Raw genomic sequence first — 20,905 nt, 5'->3', positions numbered from 1 at the left:
GCATCCTTTTACTCAAATATTAATGTGTTCTTTAGGGACAATCCAAGGAGAAAAGGACATCTAAAACAAACAAACAAACAACAACAACAATAGCAACAACAAAACCAGACCTACAAGCTCAATTGTGGGGAATCTGGGTTTATGTTTGCCCTAGATCTGACCTTCTTGCCATCACCTTAATATTAACCATTTAATGGATGTTGCCTTGACCCCTGGGAGAATTGCATCCTCTGTAAACAAGGGCACCAAACACACAAAAGTTCACAATTGACAAGACCTGCCAGTAGGAGTAGAGAGCTCGCTTCTGAGGTTCAGCTCTACAACTAAAATCCAATATGGAGGCATCAAGGTGAGGCTGGGACCATGGCGACGGAGGGGGAGGGGTGAGCCTGGGACCATGGCGACAGAGGGGAAGGGGTGAGTCTGGGACCATGGAGACAGGAAGCGGAAGGGGCGGGCCCATTTGATCTTCAGCTTGGCAACTGCCCATGTGAAATGCCAACTGGGCGTAGAGCGTTTGCGCCCCTCCTACCTGTGATGATGATGTCGCCTTTGTAGTTGAAGGCACACGAGAAGATCTCGTCCGTGTGTCCCTCGAGAACCTGGACACACTGCCCCGTGTGAGCATCCCAGAGCCTCGCCGTTTTGTCAGCGCTGCCAGTGAGCAGCCGGTTCCCTTGGGGATTGAAAGAAATCTGGCAAAAAGGAATACACAGAAAAGGGCATCATTCTTGATATGTCTTAAATCAACAAACAGGGGCATTGCCCAGAACTTGTTATCTCCCCACTCAGGTATTTTTTTCTTTCAAAAAAATGATTGATGTGAGTCTGTGGTTCACAATACTTAAAGCTGCATAGCATTCCATTGTGTATAAATACCACAAAATTCTGTTTTTGGCTTTTTGGGTCACACCCACTGTTGCTCAGGGGTCACCCCTCACTTGGAACTCAGGAATTACTCTCGGCATCCCAGGAGTGTGAGGGGGAGCATATGGGATGCTGGGGATCAAACCGGGTCAGCTGTATGAAAGGTCCTACCCACTATACTATCGTTCTGGCCCTCTATACCACAACTTGATCCATTCATACAAGTTGGGTTGTTTCCATATCTTGGGTGTTGTTCTAAGCACAGCGATGAACATAGGCACACATATTTCCTTTCAAATGAATGTCTTTGTGTTTGGGAATAGATGGGAAGCCCTGGATGGTAGCATAGTTCTATTATTATTTTTAAATATCCTTATTGCCTTGTATAAAGGCTGAGTTGGGTAGCCCTTCTTATAGAAGGAATTTCAGTCACGATAAGAAAATCAGGATCGGCACTAATGGGTTAAATGTTTTAAACTGACTACAGCTCATTTGCATCTCATTTGTAGAACTTGAGGCATTGTACTGGTTGTTTTAGGGGTGTGTGTGTGTGTGTGTGTGTGTGTGTGTGTGTGTACAATAAACTACCACTGTATCACTGTCATCCCATTGTTCATCAATTTACTCGAGCAGGCAACAGTAACATCTCTATTCTTCCCAGCCCTAAGATTTTAGCAGCATCTCCTTATCCGTCTTTCCCAATGACTGGAGGCTCTTTCAGGGTCAGGGGAATGAAACCTATCAGTACTGTTTTGGGCATATCGAATATGCCATGGGTGGCTTGCCAGGCTCTGCCTGTGCAGGCAGGATACTCTCGGTAGCTTGCTGGGCTCTAATATATATCACACACACATATATATAGTAAAATAAACTAGAACCAGGAAAAGAACTTTTATTAAGTAATTTTAGCTAAATAATATTTTGCTGATGGTTGAGGAGAATAGCACTTCATACTTTTTGGAAGCTTTAAAAAATCATATATGATGCAGACAACTCTTAAAAACAAAGTCCTTAGGTAACTGATTACTAGGCATGAGATAACTGAAACAAACCTTAGTACTTCATTTTCATTAACCCACATGTACTAACTTTTTTTGTTAATTGCATTTGTGAGACTAAGTAAGCTTCTTAGTTAGAATCAACTCACCTTTGAGATTTCACTTTCATGGCCCTCCAGTTTGGTAATGCATTTTCTTGTGGTTGCACAGAAAACTCTTGCTGTTCCTTTTTGAGAAGAGTAAGGACATGTACACATTTATATACAATCAAGAACTATGAACCAAATCATAAACATGATTCTCTGACATATAACCTCTGTGCTCAATTTGCCCAAAGGAAGAACTAGTTGCTATGATCAGGGGTGGAAGGAGAAATCAATTTTATTAGCCTATTGAGGGGAGAGAATGAAGAATTTGACTTGGAAAGCTAAAAGGTAATGATTTAATATGTACAAAGATATTTTACAACTTCTACCTTTCATCCTATAGTTTTAGATAGTAAAGTATAAATAAAAAATCACTTGTATCATTTGTCATCTCATTGTTCATCGATCTGTTCGAGCGATCACCAGTAATGTCTCCACTCCTCTCTGTCATGTGCTAATGTAACCCAATGGTGTCTACTCGAGTCAGGAACACAAAGAGCCTCAAACCATTCATTCAGGGTCTTGACGAAGAAGTCTGACCATCTCATAGGTGGGCCACCACGAGGACGGACTTTTGATGTCTGGTGGAATTCATTCGGTAACAGGTCTAGTCCAGTGGTTGTCTCCTAATTGCATTACGTGTCCAGCCCATCTGATCTTTGACACCTTGGCAAAAAAAGACAGTGTCCCTGACTCCATCATCGATGGAGGTCGAAACTCTGGATTCCTTCTCTCACATGAGCAAAACGTGATACTCCAAGCATAGCCGTTTCGATTCCCCTTTGGGAGACCCTCATAGCCTCCTCATCCTGTTTTCGTAGGGCTCAGATCTCTGAAACCTATGTTAGTGCAGGAAGAATGGTGGAGTCGAAAAGATGTAAATAGAAAAATAGACTGATATAAATGCCACCTTATAATTGAAGCTATTTGTACCAGTTTTATCATCAGGAAGTCACCGTTAATTGAACTCTTCCCAAATCAAACTCTCCCTGAGCTCCATCCTGGGACGCATCCTTCCCCATCAGAGCTCAGTGGGCATGCTCCCGATGACCTGGCCCGTTCACGGTGTTCCACTCACTGACTCTTCAGGCTGCAGAAGCTCTCTGGGCTTCTTGGAAGAATTGACCCTGTACCCTGAGCATGTAATGCCGGGGACTCTTCCTTAAATGCTTAAGGAAGATGGTCTCTCTTGGGGCTCTTTGGAAGGATCTTTGTCAGTGGCCTCACTGAAAGCAACTCATTCACCTCCTAGTTCAGTCTTGTAGCATCTGTAGCAACTGTCTCTGTCTTCCCTAATATTCCTTGACACTATGACGACACTGCAGTGAACTAACCCCAGTGAGTCATGCAAAATATGGCTGTTATATTTTCAGGATCCATGAGCTGTGCGTGCGGGTCCTTAGGCAGGACTCTCTGATATGCATTTTTTTTTATCAGGGGCACCTTATCAGCAATATTACTGATAATTACTTATATTACTTATATTATTATTTACTTATTTACTTATTTTATTATTTATTGATATATTACTGATAATTACGTATTATTGGTAATAAGAAGAACCTGAAGTTCTTCTTATTACTCAGTTCCTCTTGCAAAGAATTTGCACACATGCCTGGGTCTCCCACTGAGATCCTGGAGCATGCAAGTTGGCCTGACTGGGAGAAACAAGGAGGAAAGAAGTGCTTTTCGATTGCTGAGCTTATCAGAGGACAAAATAGGTTCCAAGATAGAAAAAAGAGAGCAAGGATCCATAAAAAAATAAAAATATGTATATTTTGTTATGTTTGAGGTGCAACATCTAGTGAGCTCAGGGATTAGTCCTTGCAGGTCTCAGGGAACCATATGTGATGCTGAGGATTGAACATGCAAGGCAAGTGCTATACTATCTCTCCAGCTCCATAAAAAAAAAAATTAAAGAGAACTTAAAAAAAATTTTGATAGACCGGTTATGAAATAATCAGCAAGTCAATCTTTCATATATTATATATAAGTTAGCAACTTAATAAGGTCAGTTCGTAAGGTGTGAGAGGTATGCCTAAGAGGGAACAGTGGGAATTACTCAATAAGCAGCAATAGAAAATACTTTTCAAGAGAAAGACCTAATGATTGTTTTTTCCTTTATATTCTCATTGCCCAGTGTCATGCTCAAAGTAAAGAAGTAATTAACAAATGTAGAGTGTAATGTAATGTTTCCTTAAAATTAAGGGGCTGGAGAGATAATATAGCAGGCAGGGTGCTTGCCTTGCATGCAGCCAACTCACGTTCTATTCCTAGCACCCCCTAAAGTCCCCAAGCCTTGTCAGGTGTAATTTTTGAGCCCAGGGTCAGGACTAAATCCTAACCACTAAAGGGCATGACCCCAAGACAAAACAAAGCAAAAAAATATTAAGGAATACATCAGCACAGAAAGAAAAACTGCAGTAGTAAAATTTTCAGGAAAAAAAAATCTAGCTTTTAAGGAAGTATTTTTCTTACTGCAAATTACATTCTATAGAGACTAAATTATATACTTGGAAACATTAAGAGCATTTAAAATATTTGTATATCAAATATATTAATATTAGACATACTATAATCATGTTATCTCAAATATAATAAATAATAAATAAAAATAAAATTATTTACAGGAATTGAGCTTGCATTTGTTCTCATTCTAATGAGTCCAGATCACTTGATTCTGATATTTTTTTCCCCTAGAGCACTAACCAACATGTAATATTATATGTAATCTAACAGTTTATCTGAAACACATATGTGATATTTTTCATCCATAATATAGTTCCACAAGTTATGGATTCCTCTTTCTTTTGATTAACTTATAAATTTTATGTTCCTAAATTAATTCCAATGCAACATATATACTCAATGAATATTTGTTGAACAGATTTTCTATAACAATTTTATTTAAAATGAGAAGGAAAAATTAATTACACTTAAAGCATGATTGCTTAAAGTCCAGATCTGTAAGAGAGACGAAAAAGCAATAACTTTTTAAATAAAAAGCTCCTTTGCTATAATGAGAAAGTCTAACCTAAACTGATATTCTCTTCTCCATCAAACAAGCCATTATATAGACTTAAGCAGCATAAAAAATTTAAAATAAATAAAGTGCTCTAGGGTGAGGATATTCTATTACCAGATATAAAAAGAAGTTGCCTTTTTGATCAAAGGAACACTGTGAGAAGCTTTGGTGAGTAACAACAAGCATGCTAATGTGATTTTTGAAAAGGGAAGCAATGAGAAAAATATAGCCTGTGCAATTAGTATGAATGACTGGAAAAATTTTATAACTGATCACTATTTCAAAATATGGTGTTCATAAAGAACAAATACAAGCAAATATTTTTATTTTTTTAAACTTTTTAAATTGAATCACTGTGAGATAGACCCTTACAAAGCTGTTCATGATTGAATTTCAGTCATAGAGTATTCCAACACCCATCCCTCTACCAGTGTACATTTCCAGCACCAGTGTCCCCAGGTTCCCTCCCATCACCCCCCACCCCCACTCCCTGTCTGCCTCTGTGGCAGGCGTACAAGCAAATATTAAGCTATGCATTTCTGAAAAAATGAACTCTATGTTTAATGATTTTTAATCATCATGAAATAGTTACAAAGTTAGTTTGTTATTAAGTTTCAGGCATAAAATGTTCCAACACAAATTATTTAACCTTTAAATACTCCACTTTTTGATCCAGAATTTCATAGATGACTACTAAGGAATTTATTAATAAATAATGTACAATCACAGATGGTCATATGGGAGTTACGCAGACTTGTGTACTGTCATACTCTATAGTGTTTGACAGAGGAAAACAATTTTGACACCATATGTAGGTTATGTCAGACCAACACAGCCATGGTACAGCATGATATGCATACACAGGAGTGACACAGATAGAAGTGACACATATGATCATTGTGGAGCTGTTGGTGACTATCAGAAGTGATGTAACATATACAGACATGATGTAACATCGGGTGAGATTAATCTAGGGACCTGAGAGATGGCTTAGCATGATCCATGGTTCCAAAAGAAGTGATGGACAAATCTACGGAGATGCATGCTCTTCATATGGATTGCATACAGTGTGGAACTACGCATTGTTTACCTGAGATGACACTGACTTCACACAAATACAAAATCATCAGAATGATTAATCATACATAGTATAGCAGCTGAAAGTCAACATGAATATGACACGCAGGCAAGGTAGATTCACTCGTACCTGGAGGTGGTGCAGACTGAGGGTAACTTTCTAAAGAATACTCAGGAAAGGATGGTAGAAGAGCCAAGGAGAGCATATAGGAGTTAGGGTGCTTGCCTTGCATGTACACAACTGGTTTTGATCTCAGTGCCACATGGCCTCCAGAGTATCACTAAAAGTGGACCTAGAAGCACCCAAGCATTGCTGGGGCAGCTCTGGGAGCCCTTGAGTACTGCCTGGGTAGCCGTGGTGGAACTGGAGGACTCTAAACAGAGCTGAGGGAGCTGGTGGTCCCCAGCGCCAAAGGTCATGAATAGCATCACACCCCACGGACCCTAGCACTGAACCACAGTATGACTGGCAGGTATGACTGAATGCAGCCCCTAATCTCCCTGATTATTACTTGGGGGTTTGACCCTGAGAGATGATAATATACAGTGTGATGTCATAGACAGTGATTAAGGAAGTAATAAAGACCAAGTGTAACATTTAAAAATAGGTACTAATTAAATAATCCACAGTGGAAATGACTGTGGTTAGAAAGAATAAAATTCATACATAATCAAGAACTTAAAAATTTTTGTTAAGAAAAAATATATATTTAACAAAATAATCATCAAGTGGAGCAATAAACTTATGTTATAGTTTATGTGTATATCTCGAATATGTCATTGATGTGGTATAGAATAATCCTTTGTTAAAAGCTTGAGGAACGCAAGTAATTTTAACCAGATGATAATGACATAAAGGATAATATTCATCAGAAGATGCAAACTGGTTAATTTTACATATTTTTATCAAGGATATAATAAATAGTGTAGCATTTTATGTTATCAGAACAAGATGATATATATGATAGAGTAATGAAGGTGGTGTACAAGAATACAGCAGAGAACAATAAGTGATCATACATGTCAAGGCTGAAACATTGATACTATTGCATGGTCAAGAGGATGATGCAGAAATATTATAGCATTACATAATGGAATGAAGCATATGGTATAGAGTGTGGCTTCATAAATTGATATTAAAGAGATAACATATAAAAGTAGTATATAGAGCTTTTCTCATGGAAAATTCTTTCTAAATTTTTCTAAAACATCGTGAATGGTTAACAGAGGCACTTACCTACAAATAGATGGGTAGTCATTGAGAGAGGAAGAAAATAGCAAAGTATTTTATGTGACTTTGACTGTCATAGAGCAACATAGGACAACCGTCCATATGGCTATCAACAGGATGACTCAGAAACAGTGGGTTGTAGCATACATACTTATAAAGCACACGAAAAAGGAGAATACATCAATGGTTATAAAGGAAATAATAGACATCGAGTAGAATTATGTATAGCTATGAAGGGGACTAAACCTACATTGGAGCATGAAGTACACATATGTTAAGATAACATATGTGAAAACTAGTGTTTATCACCATCATGGAGAGGTGATCCTCTGTATGGTATGTATGGCTCTAAGAGAGACCCCAAATAACATGTAATCTTGTTTTCTAGGAAATTATTTATAGTATGGGTTCATAATCGCTACAGTATAATTGATAGACAGCAAAGTATATAGGTGATTGTGCAACTCATGACAGAAACAGGATAGCAGCGGAGGCTGGAGTGATAGCACAGTGGGTAGGGCGTTTGCCTTACACGTGGCCTACTCTGGTTCGATTCCCAGCATACTATATGGTCCCCCGAGCACTACCAGGAGTAATTCCTTAGTGCAAAGCCAGGAGTAGCCTCTGAGTATCACTGGGTGTGACCAAAAAAGAAAAAAAGAAATCATATTGTATGGTGTGTAGTTATCAGAGATGAAATAGTCATGTAATGCTTTGTTTGTCTTGTTGTGTCAAGAATGATTACCATTGACCCATAAAGTGACATGAGCAATTTGGAGAAACAGTGCATGCAGTAGCTGCATGGGGCATATTGTTGCAGATATATTATAGCATAATCCATGACTATAAAATTTATTATAAAAGCATATCTTAGCATTCTATGTTGTCATGAAGGAGATAACTCAGAGTGTTACACTCCATGTGGTTACTAAATAGATGAAAGTAGTTGATATGTGATTTTCAGGGAGGTAGCACTAACTCTGTAACTTCGGGGTTTGAGGGAAATGAGAAAGACAAAGATAATGCACACAACAAGTGATCACCAGAATGATGATGCAGACATAGAGTGACACACCACTTATGATGACGAGTGTGCCAGTGTACACATCATCATCATAAATCTAATACACACAAATTGCTATATATCTTGTATCGTTGAATATAATGGGTATTATTTAGTATGTCCAGTGATGAGGGAGAGCATACATAAAATAGAAAAGTGTAAAAACGTACATGTTAATCACAGAGATGAATATGACACTATGTTAGATCCTAAAAGAAAAGACAGCAGACTTGTGCATATAAGTGATGGTGTGGTATGGAATAGTGTGGCGTGTGTGAGATGTGATACAATATGATATTGTATAGCATCAACAAAGAGAAACACATAGTAATAGCACAGAAGAACACTTGGTTTCCATGGCACAATGCACATGTAATGAATCAACATACTTGGTTGTAAGAAGAATGTCTCTGACAGTGTAGTAGCATGGATGGCCACTGGGGAAATGAACGACACAGATGAAAAGTAGCTACATTTCTGGTCAAGGAGATGATAAAATTACAGACAGTGTAATTTCATAAGAAACCTTTAAGGAGATGATAAAGACAGTATCACATGGATATCAGAATTCAACACACATATTGTATGGCATCATCTGTTGTATAAGAAAGATGATATAAAAATGAGTATGTGTGTCTTTCACTGCCATTGATCATTGCCATCTCAATGCCATTAATCAATGCCATGATTCATAGTGGATAATTTATGAGTTTGTATCAAGGAGATAATGAGTACAGAATCTTAAAAATTAAGGTAACATGAGTGGGAAGGAAAAGACATGATTTATCATCATCCTTGAATATCTAAGATGACACAGAGTAGATATATGGTATCAGAAAGTGGTAGTTTCCTATAATAATTTATTTCAAAAATATGATGGCATATTCTACAATAATATAACCTTCCTGAAAAAGATACAACCATACTGCATTGATCATACCTGAGCCTATAAGACAAAATTCAGCCCAACTCCAACCAAATCATGTATATATGTTGAAGCTCTGGTACTTTTGAAAGAGACCTTCTTAGAATTAAGTTCTCTAAAGAAGATAGTTAGCTAAAATAAGTTCTTTAGAGTAAATTGTGATCCAATAAGTATCTTTATAACAAAAAAGACAGTAGAAAGAGTAGAGCAAACACATATCGGAAGATCATATAAAGACAAGAAAAAAATGGTCACCCATGGACCTCCAATGACATGTCTTGATGACACATTGATGCCCTATTTATAGTCTCCATAATCATCAGAAAATTCATTTATATTAAATTACCTAGTTGGAGGTATTATCATAAATGTCTGTAAAGAAATTAGTTACTAAAGAAATTATTCATATACAATATAGCATGCTATGAAATAATCCTTGAAATAGTGTAGTGTCATAAGTAGTTGTAAAAGAGATCACAGCCATTTTACATCATTGTACATAGTTTCCAGGGATATTCCCATTAGTATAAAATCAGAAAGGAGTATTGAGATTTTAGACAAGCCATGAGTAGCTTCATTCATTGTCAATGACATGGTGAGACATAGTATGGCTTCATATGATTATCAAGGTGATGACCCAGAAAAAGTACAGCTTCATTTGGTTTTCAGGGAGATGATGATGCAAAGCACAGTATCATACATTATCATGATATGACACTGCAGTAATCATCAGAGTGGTAATATAAGCATGCTTTTATGCTCTATAAGGGTTGACAGGCACACTGTAGTATTATAGATATATGTTATAATATCATAAATGTGACGCATACACAGTGAAGCATCAAAATAGTCATGAGTGTTGTATAATCATCAGAGTAATGCATAATATCACATCCTAACACAATGTATAGTGTCAAACATGTTTATTAAGTGCAAAAATACTATAGCATAAAACTGTTAAAGTGATAACATACTAAAGTAGAACAGGATATGGTGACACAATATGGGCATTACATGTAGTCATCAAAGAAGCTATCAGAGCATATCATTATGCTTGACTATAAAGAAAGTATCAGAGAAATGATATGGTTACCAGTGTATTACACAGACACTATGTGTGTGTCAGGGAGAATATGAAACCACAATGTAGATAGGTTGTCCTATGATGTAGGTATCATGTAACATCTTTCATCTTTGAAAGAAATATAAAGTAGAATCATCTCATTAAAGTGAACTTGAAAAACAGCAAGTGTGGCTATTTGTTGCCTTTCATAGTAACAAGGCCTTATGAACACCTGCCAAGGAGATTATGGAAATGAAGTTCAACACGACAGTTGAGATATTTGTGAAGACACAAATATATCATAGTGTTACAAGGAGTTATAAATGAAATGACATCACATAAGATTGACAGGTAATGATGCACAAATTGCATAGTATCTTACCTATTTGTCAGGAATGCATGCTTCTAATGAATATAATCTATTGTTTGGTATCATAAACTATTCACCTGGTCATGAGAAGGATGATGCACACATAATGTAGCATCTTACTTGGTCAGTACATAGGACAATGATTGGTGTTGCGCCAGTGAAATAAATGTGCAATACAATCACAAGTAGATTTTAGGGATATCATATAGATATAACACAAAATCAAACTTGGTTTTAAATAGTTGGATGAATACCCATCATAGAATTATATCGTTTTCTAGATTTTGATGATGATATTTAATGTAGCAAGGGTCCTGGGGAGATGATAATGACATAATATATAGGTATGCATAGTCAAGAGAGAAACTGTACATATAGTGTAGCATCAGTTAGAGCTATTAATATGATGATACAGACAGTATAGAATCACACATGGGAGTCTAAAACAAAGGTATGCATAGTATTCCATAGGTTATTCACAAAGATAGTAGAGTAGCATTTGGTTATAAAAGAGTCTCATTTTATTATCTTTCGTTGATGAGTAATATAATGTATGACCATCAGGGAGCTTAGTCAGAATATAGCCTTATATTAAGCTATCATGATGATGGAGACTCAGAAAGAGAATATAAGTGACTATCAAGAAGATAATAGATGTTGCATAGCATCATATGAAGTTTCAAGAATATATTACAAGTATGGTGCAGTAATATCCACAAATGCTCTAATGATTATACATGTACAGTGTCTATCATAACTGGTCATGAGGGAGTAAAGCCAAGTTTATAATTATACGTGTTTACCAAACAAAACATAAATCCTCATAAATTGAATTTATGAACAGACTTCCTACCATCAGCTGACGCTGTTGCAATAAGCTTTCCAGTGTAATCAAAACAGCTGTCTAGGATTTCATCATCATGGTCTGTTAATGTTGCTACACATTTTCCATTTGTAGCATCCCATAGCTACAATTTAGAAAAGAAAACAAAACAAAAAAATATATATATAAATATATGGTCCTTTCTAAAGTGTTTAAATGGCCATAAATATTACTCATTATTATGTGCTAATGGCAAGTAAAATAGCTTCCTCAGAATCATATGTTTAAATATTACATATTTATTAATTAATTAAACCTATATTCATAAAAACAAAGCCCATAGCCAATCACCTAACAAAGATAGACATCTAGACTGGATCAATGCATATTTGCTACTGTATTAGGAAAAAGTTCTAAGTACAAGCTTCATTGAGCAGAACTGAAGCATCTTGTTTTCATATGAAGTCATAAAATAATAAATATAAAACTGGACCTAAAAACATAGTGCTAATAATCGAAAACTAAGTTAAGATATCATGCCTTTGATGTATAATAAAGTAATAATTCCAGAACATAAATCCTGAGTAACTTGGAACTGTTGTGCTACAAATTCGGAGATGAATCTTTGTTCTGAACAATGAATCTGATCAATAAATGGAAAGAAATTAAACAAAAATAACAAACATTTAAAATGTTATATAAAATCTTTCAGAATATCTGAATCAATTGAAATTAGTTTACTTTTTAGCATAATTGTTCCTTGAAACTTGAGGAATTCAGAAACTTGACATGAAAACTACCAACTGTTGGTAATAGAGGGAGGAATCGTACATTGGGTAGGGCACTCGCCCTGATGCCTCATATGGTTCCCCACGCATATTCAGGAGTTATCTCAGAGCATGGCTGAGACTGGCCAAAAAATACACACACACACACACACACACACACATACACACACACCCTATGAATTGTTAAATCACAAATTTTTAAGCTAATATCTTACTTTTACAGGAACTTTTATTTAGTTTGCTATTTATACAATGACTATATAAGACAAAAAATATTACAAACACAAAAATTCTAAAGCAAAGATATTGCTTGAGCTCACCATGCAGGTTTTATCCATCGATCCAGTTAATATCAGAGAGCAATCCCAGTTGAATAAGGCACTGCTGATCTCCGCAGAATGCCCAATTAAGGTGAATACCTTCCTACAAAGCAGAAAAGACTCAACTGTACAGGTAAAGCTGTCTCACTTTAGGACATGCATGATGGGCATCATAAGTGATGATGCCAAGCCCATCAGTCTGATTCAGTCTAGAGTCTACATTCTAGTTCTGCAAAACAATATCTTCTGAAACAAAGGAAATATGTTTTCACTGTCGCTACAAATAGTATGAGGGATAAGACATAGTAAGACAACATTCTAAGCATAGGGTAGAAAAAAAGAAAGTCATTCTATACTCATATCTGATGAGTCTTCTCATATCTGATAAGTGGATCCTGGTTTCACATAAAGTACACATCTCTGCATTCAAAACCCTCCCCTCTCATTTATTGTGGCCTTCCTAATGGGGACCTTTGACAAGGAGCCTATCTGAGAGTGGAGTTTTACAACACAAATCAATTGATTCAGTTGGCCACCAGGATCAAAGCTATCTAAAAAGGAAATGAAAGTTTGGGGGCTGGAAGGTTATTCAGAATATCCCTCAGCTCTTGTCCAGCATGATCATTGTAGCTATTACTGTCATAGCGGTCTCTTCTCTATCTTACCTACCCTCAGCCCCACACACAGTTGTGGTTAGTTCCAGTCATTGACCAGACTTCCTAACCTCTGTTTTCCCTGGCCATGTATTTTATTCTTCTACATATATATTTTTGTATACCACAAGGTGGAAGGATGGGTGTTGGAATACTGTGTGACTGAAATCCAATCGTCCACAGCTTTGAAAAAAATATAGAATAAAAAAGTTTGGGGGCTGAGTTAAATATAAAAAATTATCCATGGTTTTATTTTTCTATGATATCTGTGTTACTATAGCAAGCACTGACATTTGATGACACATTATTCATGGAATAAATATAATGAGGCTATTGCTAATGTTCTCCTTTTGTTCTGGTGTTCTGATGTATTTGTCCAGAATTCCAAGAAAACATTTGTGGTTGAGCAACATGGTTATAGAATACATTTAATTTTTAATATCTCCTAGTCCTATAAAATCCCAAACATATCCCAAACAAGGTTAAGCAAATAACAAAAAAATGGTCTTTTTAACTTTCTGGCCCTGTTTAAAAATTCTCAGAAATCAAGAGTACCTTCCAGTATCTGCATCCCACACTGCCACCGTGTGATCAAAAGACCCCGTGATGATTCTGTTTCCTGGGGTGTTAAATGACAGAGAGATGATTTCAGCTGAATGTCCCTAAAAAATGAGGAGGTATGTCAGCGGATAAAACACTTTCTACAAATATACAACATCATAATTGAAATAAGATGTGAGAGAAGACAAAACTATCAAGTAAGAAAGAAGACCTGTAGGGAACCTCGGGGCAAGAGAGGAGAAAGACTGTAGGTAATCATGCATTTGGGTAGCATGGATGGGAATTTTCAGTAATTAGATTTTGATGATTTCACAATCCTATATATCCACTGGCAAGCTCCCCGTGGTGTATCCGGTATACCAAATACAGTACCAATAATGGGTCTCATTCCCCTGACCCTGAAAGAGCCTCCAATACTGCACTGTTTGGAAAGACGAGTAAGGAGAGGCTGCTAAAATATCAGGGCTGGGACAGATGGACATGTTACTTTTGCCAGCTCGAGCAAATCAATGAACAATGGGATGACAGTGATACAGTGATAAATCCACTGAAAATTGATCTATGGACAAAACCAGTCAATTTTAAGCCAGTAACTCTGGGGCTTATGAGCTTTGGGTTTAGGGGTACATGGGACTTGGTAGATGACAGTGTGAGGAATGGAACCTAGGGTTACCATACTCAGAGCATGCACTCCAGGCCCTTCTGCCATCTCCTCTATAAAGGTTTGCTTGTTTCTTCATTTTTTTAAGACAAGAGAACATATTTTGGGAAATCAGATTTTTTTCAAAGGACAATACTCCTTTCACATTGTCATGAAAACAGTTGACAGAGACCTCTGCTTTATGAGCTAATGAAAAGTGATGGTCCAAAGAAAAGTGTTTGTAAAATAAAGTTAATGAGTTTTAAAAGGGAATCCTAGATGACTGGGTAAAGAAACAATGGTACATCTACACAATGGAATACTACATAGCTGTGTGGAAAATGAAGTCATGAAATTTGCCTATAAATGGATGGACATGGAGAATATCACACTGAGTGAAATGAGTCAGAAGAAGGACAAACATAGAATGAGTGCATTCATTTGTGGTATATAAAAAAATAGTATGAGACTAATATCCAGGCCAAGGCAAAAAGGGGCCAGAAAGACTGGTCAATGGTTGGAATCCACAAATGTGTGGGGAGAAGATGGTAAGCAAGATAGAGACGGAAATAGTATGACAATAATAGTTGGAAATGATAGTGCTAGACAAGAACTGAGTGTTGAAAATAGTTAAAGAGATATACATGTTAGCCTTTAAGTATCTGTGTTGCGCACCATAATGCCAAAAAGTAGAGAGACAGGAAAGAGAGAGAGAGACATAGACACAGAGAGAGAGAGAGAGAGGGAGGGAGGAAAGGAAGACTGAGGGGGCATTTGGGGTGATGGGAGGGAAACAGGGGACACTTTGATGGGAAATATACATTGGTAGAGGGATTGGTGTTGGAACACTGGGTGACGGAAACCCAATCATGAATCTCATGGTGATTCAATAAAAATGTTCTTTAAAAAAAGGAAATTCTTAGAACAATTTTACATGAACTACACTAACATATAGATTTTGCCAAGACTTTCAGCAGATTGCAGAGTTGAGACTCAGGGGAAGAAGCCCTCCTCTGGCATAAATTCCTTAAAGAATACCCCTTATTTTCTCATTATGTCAATAAATCAACCTAATTACCTTCTAAATTTTTTAAAAAAGGTTCAATTAAGCATTAAATTTCTGCTTACCTCCATATGAAAAATATTAAATGAAGCTGACAAAACCACTGATTTGTGCATACCTATATTCATTTTTTTTACCTATATTCATTGAGGTGCTATTTACAGTTGCTTCAAGGTCTGGAAGCAACCCAAGTGCCTGCCAACATATGAGTGGATGAGAAGTGGTGCATATGCGTGATGAAATCTGACTCAGCTACCAGCCAAAATGGCATCTTGCCAGATGCAACAACATGAATAGAATCAGAGGACAGTCAGCCTCAGTGAAATAAACCAGAAGGCAAAAACATAAATACCAACTGAATTCTCCCACCCGCGACCTCCATAGAAACCAAGCAGGGGAATAGACATGGCCCAATTAAGACAAATGCTTACGGGGCTGAAGTGATCATACAGCAGGTAGGGCATTTTCCTTGCACATGGCCAACCCAGATTCAATCCCCGGTATCCCATATGGTACTTGGTACCCCCAAGTACCACAAGGAATAATTCCTGAGGGCAGAGCTAGGAGTAAATCCTGAGCATCGCTGTGTGTGACCCAAAAAGCAATAAAATTAAATTAAATTAAAGACAAACACTTACATCCTGACTTTACTACTACTTTACTGAGGGATGCAGGGGTTATTGGGAAGGGGGTGCTGAGTATGGTGATGGACACTTTGGGACCTGGTGTGTGAGCAAACATTTCTAAGAGGGAGGATATTGTACCCCCTCAGATCTATTTAGCCTTGCAAGCCAGTGTGATTTGGACAGGAAAACAAGTAACTGTGGCTGAGACTTCACTCAGTGCTTAGCACATTGAATAATGCATCATCTGTGGCAGGTGGGTGCTAAGAGCCCTGCTCTCACACGAGGCTGCATGAAGAGGCCGTACAGAGGTAGTGACCCACAGCCATGTGCCCTGTGATCAGCATGTATACACATATCGTAAAGCTAGTGTGCTGCCTGCAGAAAGGAAATAAGTGCTTGGTTAAAAAATAGTGGCATTTTGGTCTTTTAAAAAACTTATTTAATGACTGTACTCAATTGTGGAATATAAAGTAACAGAATGGGAGACTAACACCTGACATCATCATCATCCCGTTGATCGTCGATTTTCTGGAGCGGTCTCAATACCATCTCCGTTTGTCCTAGCCCTGAGATTTTAGAAGCCTCTTTTTACTCGTCCTTCCCAACGGTGCCACATTGGAGACTCTTTCAGGGTCAGGGGAATGACACCCGGTTTTCCAAAGGGGAGAATTAGGCTATAAGATTTCGTGCAGCCTCGAGCTTCCAGGAGCTTGGTCTTATAGTCTCCAGATGTTGGCCGCTGGTGGGATTACACAGCGATGGGAGCAGTTTCTTGGTGTGATCACCTAGCTACTGGAAAATGGGGGATCTGGGTGGAACAGGCCCAGTCCTGATCCAAGCAGGCTTGGAGATCTCAGTCCTGGGTCCCACACACCTGGGTTCCTTTGCCAGTTTTTCATGCGTGAGGCTCATCAGAACATTTGGAGAGGGGCCTTGAGCATGGCTGTGGCTGGGTTCCGGAGGTCCTCAGCCGCAGCCTCCGGAAGCCAGCCTCTCTCCAAACACCTAACACCCAAGGATAATAGAGATAAGGGCCTTAAAAACAGGACTCCTGTCCTAGGAGAGATTTGCTTAAACAAGTTGCTTTTTGTTTTTTAATTAGCTGGACTCATGAAGGAAAAGGAAAACTCTATTAGTCCACTCCAGGATCCTCTAACTTGATACAGGTGAGATACAGGAGAAACTGTCAACCTCCTTAAATCCTGGAAGAAGTTCCCAGGTCAACATGTGTCCTGTCTGTTGCCTCTCGGCCCATAGAAGAGTGCAGAATGTGAGAGGGACAAAAATAGAATGATGACATTCATTTGCAGTATATAAAGAAAATTATCAGAATAATAGCCCAAGACAGTAGAAACAAGGGTCAGGACTGGTCCCTGGTAGGAAGCTTGCCAGAAAAGGGAGGAAGAGTGCAGTTAGGACAGAGAAGGGGTCGCTATGACAATAATAGTTGAAAATGATCACTCTGGACAAGAACTGAGTACTGAGCGGAGGTATAGTGATATGTATGATACCCTTTCAGTAACAGTACTGAAAACCATAGTGCTTAAAAGGAAAAGAGGAAAATGAGAGACACAGAGACAGAGACAGAGAGACAGAGTAGTGTCTGCCAGAGGTAGGCTGCTGTGGGGATGGTTAGGAGGTGGAAGGAAAACTGGGACATTGATAGCAGGAAATGAACACTGGTGAAGCGATGGGTGTTGGAACACTGTGTGGCTGAAACTCTATAGTGAACAACTTTGTAACTGCATAACTCATGGTGATTCAATTAAAAATAAAAAATAATAAAGAACGCAGAATGCTTCCATCCTAATGTCATTTGTCTATGCCCTTCCACTCAGCTTCACCTCACCCTGCTGTCCCCCTTGGCTTTCACTCAATGAGCCTCTCCTGGAACTGCAGCCCAACAGAACAATAGGATCCTCCAGTGGGTTTTCCAGAAGCTGTGCAAAACTTCCCTCATTCAAACACTTGGGATTCCTGCAGTGACCCCTGCAGTGACCCCTCAGACTCTAGAATAGCTTGGCTGCCCCAACTACATAAAGCTGTTAACCAATCACCTTTTCCCACAGAAACTCACATAGGTAGCCATGGTAGTAAGAAATCACTAAACCTTAAATTGCAGCCCCAGCAGAAGCAGGGCCAATGACATTGCCGGAACCCCAGAACCCTCACAGTTAGATGCCTTTATCTAACTGGAGGTTATAGGTTGGGATAGATCTCTTCCAGGGAAGGAAGAGAGTAACATTCATTTGAATCTCTCAGACAGCTCCTACAGTGTGGGCAGTAAATTAGAAAGACTCACCCCCACGCTGCATCAGACACAATGGGAAGGCAGTGTAGAACCTCCAAGCTTAGTCAGTGAACATAGTAGCCTGGAAGACTTGGACAGCACTAACCAGCTCAATAACCTGTCAGATAAGGACTGTAGAGATCATAAGCAAAGAATCCCCTAAAGGAGTCCATGTGGTCATATTTAAATGAGACAACATAGACTTCAAGATAAAAGAACATTATAAAAGACAGGGATTATCATTTCTTAATGATCAAGGGACATATACATCATGAAGAACTCTCGTGCCTAAATACTTATGTACTGAACCAAGGACCATCAAAATATTTAAAACAGTCCTAACAGGTCTGAAGAAAGGCACTAACAGAAACAGAATAGTAGTTGGCAGAATAGTAGTTGGAGACTTCAACACCATCTTATCAACTCTGGAGAGATCAACTAGATGAAAATTCAAATTAAAAATAACACTAACTTTGAAAGAAGAAATAGAAGAGATAAGTTTAGAAGACATGTATAGTCTCTACATCCCCCAAATTCGAGTACACATTCCTCTCTAGTGATAGAGGAATGCTGGTCACATGCTGGTCACAAAATGTATCTGCATAAAATCAACTATATGAACATGTCTCAAAACACTAATAATTGACTCAGTAACTCCAGTTATTGGTATTCAACCCAAGGGCCTAAAACCTATTCCAAAAACACATTTCACTGTTAGGTTCATCACATCACTTCATAGCAGCCAAAGTTGGGAGCAACCCCATACCCAATATTAGATAATTGGATAAAGAAACCAAATAGATCATAGATAGACAGATAGATAGATAGATAGATAGATAGATAGATAGATAGATACTACTCAGCAGTAAGAAAAAAATTCATATAACAATCTGCTGTTTTGTGAATGTGTATCATGGTATCATGTTGAGTAAAGTTAGAAAGAAAGGAACAGACTGAGTATGATCACTCTCATGTATTGTAAATAAAGTAACACAGTAAGGGAATAAGAAATGGCTAAAGTTAACAAAACAGGAGAACTGATCTATAAAATTTACCAATGGTGAATGGTAGGTAGAAGAGCACCCTGAGATAATGGTAGATAAAAAAGGATACTCTGGTAGAAGGAGTGATATTATAATTATCATATATTATATTATTATGTATAATAATATAAATATTATTATTATATTTATTTAAAATACTATATTTTATGGACTGGAGCAATAGCACTGTGGGTCAAGCGTTTGCCTTGCATGCAGCTGACCCAGGTTCAGTTCCTCCATCCCTCTCAGAGGGCCCAGCAAGCTACCAAGAGTATCCCACCCACACAGCAGAGCCTGGCAAACTACCTGTGGTGTATTTGATATGCTCAAAACAGTAACAATAAATCTCACAATGGAGACATTACTGGTGCCTGCTCGAGCAAATCGATGACAGTGCTACAGTGACAGTGCATTATATTTTATATATAATAATATAAAATAATATATATTGTTTTATTATATTAAATATTATACATAATTGTTATATATTATATTCACAAAATTCTACCATTAAAAATATTGTAAATCACAATGTTTTGGAAAAATAATGAGTTTGTCAAGTGGGCTGTGCAAGGGAACCTTGAGATATTGGTGGAGGGTCACTGACATGGGAGTTAAGTGTGGAGTCATGACATTGTACTGCAATGCCTGAAACTCTTATTATTATTAACAGAATTAATGGAATAGGCATATATATAAGTGTCTTAAATTCTTTAGGGCAAATATGAGACTAGAAGGTTGGAGCCGGGATGATATCTGAATGTGATGAAATATAAGCTTTTCCTGTAAAAATCTCAGCTTCAGTTCCCAGTTCCACAGAGTCACCTGTGCACAACCAGGAATAACCCCTAGACACCAAGTCAGGAGTAACCTCTGACCAGCACCAAATAAGACCTCTGAACAGCAATAAAAATGAGGGAGTACACAAGAGCAGGGTTTCCAGACCTCCTATTCCAGAGTGTCACCTCTGTCCACCTGCTTTTAGCCAGATAGATGGCAATGGGCTTTAAAGTCAAGTTAGTTTCGCTTCCATAATTCGAGCGGGCACCAGTAACATCTCTCATTGAGAGACTTATTGTTACTGTTTTTGGCATATCCAATACACACGGGTAGATTGCCAGGCTCTGCCTCGCGGGCTCGATACTCTCAGTAGCTTGCTGGGCTCTCTGAGAGGGGCGGAGGAATCGAATTCGGGTAAGCTGCGTGAAAGGCAAACGCCTAACTGCTGTGCTATCGCTCCAGCCCACTTCCATAATTAATCTAATCAAAATGAATAGCCCAGTGGCTTCCCATGCACCCATCCATCCATGCATCCATCCATCGTCTTTCAGAT

The 20,905-nt window shown here is 38.1% G+C and overlaps 1 protein-coding gene across 1 annotated transcript in view; it reads right to left on the bottom strand.

Annotated features, from left to right (window-relative positions):
* Positions 1 to 20,905, bottom strand: part of DAW1 (dynein assembly factor with WD repeats 1) — a 58,262-nt gene that overhangs the window by 4,542 nt on the left and 32,815 nt on the right. The window contains exons 8-12 of the mRNA XM_055123065.1: positions 13,905 to 14,011; positions 12,697 to 12,799; positions 11,619 to 11,733; positions 2,015 to 2,091; positions 533 to 695 (exon numbers count right to left, since the gene is read on the bottom strand). Of these exons, the coding sequence (XP_054979040.1) occupies positions 533 to 695; positions 2,015 to 2,091; positions 11,619 to 11,733; positions 12,697 to 12,799; positions 13,905 to 14,011 (565 nt within the window). The remainder of the gene's footprint in view (positions 1 to 532; positions 696 to 2,014; positions 2,092 to 11,618; positions 11,734 to 12,696; positions 12,800 to 13,904; positions 14,012 to 20,905) is intronic.

Source organism: Sorex araneus, chromosome X (genome assembly GCF_027595985.1).
Source record: "Sorex araneus isolate mSorAra2 chromosome X, mSorAra2.pri, whole genome shotgun sequence".
Lineage (NCBI taxonomy): Eukaryota > Metazoa > Chordata > Mammalia > Eulipotyphla > Soricidae > Sorex > Sorex araneus.
This window is presented reverse-complemented; position numbering and strand designations above follow the sequence as displayed.